At 40.6% G+C, this 8621-nt stretch overlaps 1 protein-coding gene across 1 annotated transcript in view; it reads right to left on the bottom strand.

Moving 5' to 3' along the window:
- Positions 1-8621, bottom strand: part of tty (tweety) — a 43626-nt gene continuing 35005 nt past the window's right edge. Inside the window, exons 4-9 of the mRNA XM_067780809.1 lie at positions 7535-7842; positions 6721-7484; positions 6477-6655; positions 4581-4592; positions 3734-4505; positions 1-2492 (exon numbers count right to left, since the gene is read on the bottom strand). Of these exons, the coding sequence (XP_067636910.1) occupies positions 1865-2492; positions 3734-4505; positions 4581-4592; positions 6477-6655; positions 6721-7484; positions 7535-7842 (2663 nt within the window). The 3' untranslated portion in view covers positions 1-1864. The remainder of the gene's footprint in view (positions 2493-3733; positions 4506-4580; positions 4593-6476; positions 6656-6720; positions 7485-7534; positions 7843-8621) is intronic.

Below are 8621 nucleotides of genomic sequence, written 5' to 3'. Positions count from 1 at the left end.
AAATTTTTGGGTATTAAGTACTTTTGAGAACCAATAATCGATACTTTTAAAAATTTAGTAGATACTCAAACTATTGGCACCGATACTGTTTAGCAATTAAGCAACTCACAAGAGTCTCGCACTCGTTGTAAAGTTATAAATTTTAAATTATGTCCATGGTTTCCAATACAAAATTTTATTGAAACATAAAACATGCCATAAACGACGAATAGGAGACCTCGTGAAATGCCAATATACAATTATTTGCAACATTTTCTATCCCATCACATAGCCCCGTCACATAAGCAGTTTTTGATATAGACTCGTTTAACTCAATCTTATGCATTATGAGTAGATTGCATGTATTTTTATGAAGATTGGTAGATTAAGCGACACTGGCGCCATCTGAGATGAAAAAGTAGCCCACTTGCAACTTTTGTTGCAAACAAAACACAAGAAGAAGAATTTGACGCTTGCTTTGGGTAATGGTGCTGGCACACTTTACAAGTGAAATTACTTTTTCCACGTTTTGGTAACTTTTCTAACATTTTTCGCAATTAAAAACTGCAATATAACAAATAATTACGATACCAAATGTGTGAGCAAGTATTTTAGTTGTATAGGGAGAATGGTTATAACTTCGCAAAATTTTTTATGTGAATGGGCAAGGCGAAATAATCTTCAATTACCAAGTCTGAAGTTCCTTAATATTTATAAACGCAACATCTTGGTTGATTGTTGCGATTTTACTGGAATGCACAAGCTTGTGTTGAACGCATCTATATGAAAAATTTCATTGTGCCGCGGCCTGTAGGAAACAAGTTGAATGGCTCAACATACATACATACTTCGGCATAAAGCCTAATTATTATTAAGAAAATATAATTATGTATTTCTAGTCAAAATAAACAATACATTATTGAATCTGTTATGTTTCATTCCGCCATTGCCATTTAGTAAATTCTGCAATTCAATTTTAACATAGTACATCGACAGTTTTAAACATAAACATAAACAATTCAGTGGACCACACTATATCGGCTGCTAGATCGTAAATGCGCTAGCACAGAAATTGTTTAAAAGAGGCTTCATCTCAAAACCATAGAACATTTTTGAGATAATTTCTAAAATACTGAGTTCTTCAAGCGAATTTGAAGGGAGCTCCTAGGAGTTTGCTGAGATTGGACACTTTCGATAGATTTTTCACCCGACTCATTCACATTTTATATACAACCATAGGTACATACCTACTGAAATGCATCCCACAACTTTTCTTTAAACTTGTAGCCTCATAGTACATCCTAAATTACCCTATTTATGAAAGATCATTAATCTGGTCGCTCATTTTCTGCCCGCTATTATGAGCCGACCTTTATCAATCATTTTATATTTTATGTAAAGTCCTTATAGAGTTCTTTAACATTTAAATGCACCATTAAATCTCAGTAATTTCTATTTAGCTTTTAACTATATACTTGTATTTATTTTATTTACTTTCTATATACCTACATATGTATGTACTTTTATATGCCTATGTAACTTATATAGCTTCCATACATACCAAATGCATGGGCATAGCCATAAGTGTGTCTGCCTATCCAGATTCGTAACAACAACATTAACTGGAGACTTAAAACCTACTACAACTACTATGAAACAACGATGCTAAATGCAGCGACAACGCGTCTTTACTCTACCCGTATCCTAATTCGCAACAATTCGCCAACGTTTCCGCTGCTCCACAATTCAAACCCGCTGCAAATTAGCCTTGCGGCGGTCAAAAGCCGCTCTCCTACCTTCTATTCGAAACTTTTCTTTTCCACTTATTTGGATTTAACTAAGTTTGTTGTTAGTTTTTTTATGTCCTTTTTTGGGTCATTGCCTTTTACAGTTCCGTTACAGCATAATTGGAATCGTCGGTGATTGCGGGTGGCGGTGGTGGCGGTAAATCATCATCATCGTTCATATTATTCGCCGAACTGCCATTGTGTAGTGGTAAAGTTGCGGCACTGCCGCCGCTATTGTTACTGCTACTCGCATTGCTGCTGCTGCCGCCACTATTGTTGCTATTGTTGCTGCTACAAATGCCGTTATTGACGCCATTGTTACTAATATTGCTCTTTGAGTTGATATTATTATTGTTATTGTTAAATCCATGTCCTGGTTTTGGTGGTGAATGTATACCGACAATACAACCCCCACCACCTCCTCCACCACCCCCACTACCATTACCACCCATTGCAATCATATTACCCACATCTGTGGTGGCTTCTAGTGGTGGTGGTGGTAAAGGCAATGAAGAATCGTCATTCATTTGTCGGTTATCGCCTCCTGTTGGTACTATACCATTTGGCATTTGTTGTTGTTGCTGCTGTTGTTGTCCTCCACCCGCATGCTGTGACTCGTTATGTGAATTCGTATTTGGTGGTGGCGACGATGTTGGTGTACCAATGCGTGGCGGTGGTATGGCTTTCATTTGTGGTGGCAGTTTCATGGGTGGCCGTTGTAAAGTTCTAATTACACAATAAATTTTTGTAGGGATAAGTTATTTATAATGAACTGCTAAGATTGAATTAAAGCAGTTATTTGGTTCACGAATCAGTCAAATTCGATGTAAGCCGCAAGTTCAAGCTGTTCTATCTCTGAAGTGATATTATGATAAGGGTATTCAACACCTACGCGTATACCCAAACGGCAATCAAAGTTCTGAGCCCGACTACGGTGTGAAACTCTGGTCTGGGAGAGCCTGATTTCGTAGATTAATTAGAAACCTAATTGGGTTCATATGTATGCGGGACCAAGTTTATTTAAATATTAAATATTCTTTCTTTCAATCACGACGCAATATTTGCAGAAGAGGAAACCCATGCCAATCGGTTGGTTTGTTATTTAGCCTTCCGCACTGTTTCGGGGGAAGCGCAGTTCCCAAATATACCACTATGACCTGGGCCCCGTACTACTGTGACGCACCGAGAGTTCCCTTAATTTAGGGACTCTCTGCAAGTTTTTTCTTGCTTTGATGATGAACTCTGCTTGACTGTCAGAATAAATTAACACGGAGGTGGGGTTCTTAGATAGCAGTCATCGGGCATCATCCTAAAGTCATCGCTTGGCGAATAAAAGTCATCAAACTGATGTATGGTCAGGAATCATAAACGGAGTTGAGAGAAAATGGGCACGCCGCAGGAGGTTTAATTATAGATAAGCTGTAAGAGCTTTACGCAAATATGCGCATAGTGCAAGGAATAAAGCCCTAGTACTATGGTGGCTAGGTTACGTTAGGAAAATGAAAGAAGACGCTCTGAGTGTATTCCTATCGGCATGCATATTTGGAATCAGAGGAAGAGAGAGACCTCCACTAAGTTGAAAAAGATAAGTAGGTTGTTAAGCGCCAATAAGAGTTCTTGGGAAAGTTTGAGTTTAACTTTGAAATTATGAGGATAGCTCTACTCTCAGCAGTTTAAAGTTTAGCTCAAATCCTCCCAAGACTAGTACCGTGAGGTTCTAGGAAAACGAAGTTATGACAGGAAAAGGACTGCCCACATCCGCAACAGTTCTTTTATCTTCGGGACATTTTTTTTTGCGGATACAACAATAATAACTCCTTTTTTACAGAGTTCTGAACAATTTTAATTAACTTATGTGGTTACAGAAAGGCTCCCCGGCTGGAATTAACGCAAACTAGTTTCCGAAATGAACTGCTCTAAGTCACTAAAAAAAATGTTGAAAACATTTCTTTGTTTTCTCTACTTACTTTGAGTAATTTTGCTGTTGTTCATAAATCGATGCAACTTTTGGCGGATCAGCGTCCTTCGGTATCTCAGGCAGTGGACAGTTCAAAATCGATGGCTTATACTTCGGATCAAATTTACCACCTTGACGTAATGTCGAGCACTTGTAAACACCTTTGTCCCGATCATAAATTGCCGTATCCATGCCCGATGTAGCCGGTACTTCACGATGACGTAACCCATCTTGTGGTGACTTAATTTGATTATGTGGCTGATGAATTGGTGGCGGTGGCTGCTGTGGCTGATGTGGCGGTACATGATGTGCCGGAATCTGTGGATGAGCACCCTGTGTATTCTGACGACGCATAGTTGCCATATTCGAAACATAAATTGAACCTTGACTAACAGCCACCAATGGTTGATAAATCGAATGCTGATTACCATTAGGTTGTAAAGCGGCAATGTGTGCCGGTATTTGTTGATAGATTTGACCTTGTTGACCACCAGCCGTCAAATGATGTGGCGGCGTATGTGCAGCTGTGCCATAAGTACCATATTGTTGTGCCGCCGCTGCTGCCGCCGCCTGTTGCTGATGATAGATGGCATGCTGATGTTGTACTGCCGCAGCCACAGCAGCATGTGAATGTGGATGAGGATGATGACAATAGATCGGTTGTCCGCCGGCCAATTGTTGTACTTGCTGTGGTGTGAGTGCGGCTTGTTGTGCGGCTGCTGCTGCTGCTGCTGCTTGCTGTTGCTGGAGTGACGGCTGACTTCGTGCAGGATCGCTACAGGCTACTGATGGTGATTTTCAGTAAAAATCATTGGCTTCCAAAGTTTTGCATTGTTTGCTTAATGTAGCATATTTACCATTATTGGGACCTGCAAACAAAAAATTAGGCAGAGTATGGGTTAATAAGAGCAATCGAGTAGGTCAGTCAGCGATGGGGTATGGAGTGAGTGAGAAGAATATGTGTTTATGTTAGTGAGATGAAAGAGAAATATTAAATTGAAACTTGGAAATGGAATATACTAAGAGTTTGAAGACATGTTTTAAGAATGTTTAGTTGAATAGATGGAGGTCGATGGACTGCACTGTGCAACAACAATTTTAAAGCATATGTGTGGTAGCGGAATTAAGCCAACGCTGAATGGAAATGCCCCCATTTAATGCATCCTTCAAATTGTCCCATAATACCGGCCTAAAATAACTTTATCAAGGAATCTACAAAGCCAGGTGTCGAAGCCTTAGGGTTTGAGAGTTAGTAGATCGCCCACATTCTTCTCTATGTTTATAAAGAAAAAATGGACTACATCTGTCCTATGATAATTTTCGAAAGAAACTATAGGACTAGCTTTCCTTTCTGGGAAAATGGTTTACTTTCTCGAATAAAAAAAAAATATATGCGAAAAGACTTTTGGAGGCATCTTATTCAGCAAGCCTCTGGAATATTTTGTTCACCGAAAAGCTTCTACTATGAAGGAAATTCATTGCTGATTACTGACACCGATGCGATTGCGCATCACAGTATCAGGAGGAGCTCGGGTTGCGAAACGAAAGATGAGTCTGTAGGGTTTCTTTTTATATATTGTAAATTTACTTTAACTTATAATATATTAAAAGAAACCCTACAGAGTCTTTATTTACTTTCGTTGATATAACAGGATTGATTTCCCGATCTCTGTTACGGCGGTTTGGGAGGAGGTCTGGACTTCACCCTAGTGCGTAGGGAAATAGAAAATGGGATATAGGGTTGGGGGGTTAACAATGAGTACCCCTGATCAGCGATATGTTCGCGTCTCTTTAAATAAAGTATGTTCTGGCATGATATTTTCTAAAAGCATTTACCGGGACCTATTTTGTAAGAGACTATTTTGTATCACCCGCTGTGAGTTCGAACTTTTCCGAAACTGCGATGGACTCTCATTGTTTTTGGACAACCATTGAACTTCCAGCAGAAGAGCCCTTCAATATACCCAAGAGGAATAAACTGCCTTCGGATTGCGAGCTCGACAAGATGAGTAAGGTCGGATTTGAAGTATGAAATAAGGACAGTTGAGAAGGATGCAAGAAGAAGCTTCAAAACATCGTGAAAGGCGAAGAAAACTTCGTGTGGCTCAGAAAAACTGTGTTACCTGGAGATAATCTATGGTGGCTGAACAATGAGTAGCGAGGAATCTCTAAAGCTTTTGCTGAGCATAATTTTCCTGGCACGTGTGGGCTAATATTTAATTCAAGCCTTACAAGTCTCTGATCGCTAATGGCATTATTGGCGGATACTCAAGAGCTTCTATTTGGCTTTGGAAACATGCTAATTTAGATAGTGCCCCTTGACTTCGGTATGTACCCATGCTCAAGGCAATTAGTATAAATGGCGGTCAAAAAGCGGCAGGAGGTGAGGTAAGGTTGAACTGGCTGATCAATGAGGATCTAACAAAAACAAAATGCCCTCATAGTGTTACCAGAGGTGTGCTCGATGGCCAAACCAGTGGCAGAAAATGCACAATGAGGTAACAGAAAATTCTCTCCCATTTGAACCCTTGGAAATGTCGAAAGCTTTCCTAACGGGATAAATATATCTCAGGCCGACACAAATTTTAATTTATTTGATATTTTCAAAAACCAATTCAAAGTTTAAGCAATTGCGTACGTTATCTGTTTTACCGCTCACATCCGCAGATGGCTTCATGTCACCCACCACAAAATTGTTGTTGCACTGTGTCATAAAAAAAGTCAAAAGCCTGGCGCTAACCGCAAACACTTACCAGTCATGTGGGTAGGGCTATGATTGTGCGACGGCAAACGACCCAGCGTATGCGTGCCCATAGCCCTCATGTTCTGCTGCATGTGCGCATGTGCCATCATCTCGTGTTGCTGCTGCTGTTGTCGCTTCGATGGATGCTGCAAGGTATGCGAACCACTAATTACCGGTGGACTAAAGTGCCTGAAAAATAATTTCCCAAAAAAACAAACAAATTTAAATCAATCCCACATAAGGCTCATACTCACCCGTTATGATTACGCGGCAATGTACGTGCCGCATTCATCATTTGTTGATGATTTTGTGGTGCCGGATGCGATATGTATGACGGCTCATCGACTTGTGCATAATCATTACGTTTACGTATATAAATCCAAGTATGTGAATCAACCCAAACCATAATGGTCAATAGCAAGGCGGCAATGAAACTCGCTATCAACATGAGCACCAAACCCAAAAGACCACCCTCACACAGACCACGTGCTGCAGCCAAGAAATTATGATGCACGACTTTGCAGTCCACTAAAGCGGTGAGTTGCGTCAACAGACGTTCGCTACTATTCAAGTCGGCATTAACAGCGCCCAATTTTGGTTGTAGGCCAGACGATTTGAAGAGTACCAAAGAAATTTTCATTACTGTCGCCATAGCGCTACGTGCATTATTCAATGAATTTTGTGATTCTCGTAAACGTTGCGTAAAGGGATTGGTATGACCGGGTTCACATTGCGTGTAATGCAACAAAACATTTGTGGGAAGATCGCGCGGAGATGTGGCAACTAAGAAATCCGCTGGATTCATGCAGAGATCACCAACTGCAACTGACGATGAAAGATAAAGACCAGACATCAACCACGAACCAGTGACAGCAAGTAAACCGCAAACGCTGAATAAAATTAGTGCACAACGTGAATGACGTGCCACGCCCACTAGCAAAACGGCGCATAATACTAATAGCAGCGCTAATGTGGCTACAGTACCTGGCCAACGTATGAGCTCCCATTGATCGCCACGCTGTAAAGAGATATGTTAAAACAGGCACTAATTTCTAGAGTAAGACATACCGATAAAAAATGCGTCATAGATATGCCCAACAATGGGCGTCGTATATCACCGGCTGCATTAGTGGCCAACGTCACATTACCTTGCACAATATTTAGTGAGACGAAAAGTATGGAGAGTGCCGTCTGATTGGAAACGGGTTGATCGAATATATCAGCCAACTCAACCAGTTGTGGTCGTATGCGATTCTTTAAAGTATTCTCAAGTATGTGTGTCTGATTGCGTATAGTGGTAACCAAGTTGTCGACCTTGCGTCCAGCAGTTAGTACTTCGAGCAAGCCATTATGCAGATCGTCATTGCCATATAAACCTGCACAATTAAAGAAAGATAAGTAGGTCAAATACTTTCATTTTGATAAGGTAAGCACTTCGATCTATTTCTCCCAAGAAAAGATTCCTAACTCAAATTTATTGGCTTTAGCCGATGTTTATCGAAATCTCATGCTTTTTACCTCCCACTATAACTTTCCTGAGCTACCTTCACGTGAGAAGTCATTATTGATGATTAAAGTGCTTGACTTGAACTTCCTACGTGGTAACAGAAGCTTTAATTTACTCGATGAATGGGTGGGATGTCCAGCGGTCGAGTGATCCTTACTGAAAACGTAAACTACCATGGAAAACGAAATTAATAAAAGTAAAGTTCGTAAAACCAGGGGAAAATGGAATAGATTCCGTAAATTGGCTTAGTACGAACGGGAGTAACGGTCGCGTCAGCGAAAGCCACGCTCGCCAACGTGCGAAGCAGAGTTGAGGACAGCCTACACAACGAAATAATAAGGGACCTTTTCACAATAGGACAGAACTAAATACTCCTTGGGAACTGCAATCAGCCCCAGGTAGAATAGAACAGAAATGTTGAATGGGACAGACGAGTTTCGGGGCAATTTCCATATCCCTATAACTGTCTCAACCGGGAAATATGAGTGGCACTGGGCACACTTCTATGCTTAATCGTATGGTGGAGTTTAGTTCAAGAATTCTATTGTCGTTAGAAGCAGAAAAAGTTCTCAAAAAAGGATTTTGTCACCGACCAGGAAGGTCCGGGGTGGTGAAGTTACACAGAGAACGTTTGGCAAAGTCTCTAAA

The sequence above is a fragment of the Eurosta solidaginis genome, chromosome 4 (genome assembly GCF_040869045.1).
Source record: "Eurosta solidaginis isolate ZX-2024a chromosome 4, ASM4086904v1, whole genome shotgun sequence".
Lineage (NCBI taxonomy): Eukaryota > Metazoa > Arthropoda > Insecta > Diptera > Tephritidae > Eurosta > Eurosta solidaginis.
Note: the sequence above shows the minus strand (reverse complement) of the source record. Positions and strands in the feature narration are given on the sequence as shown.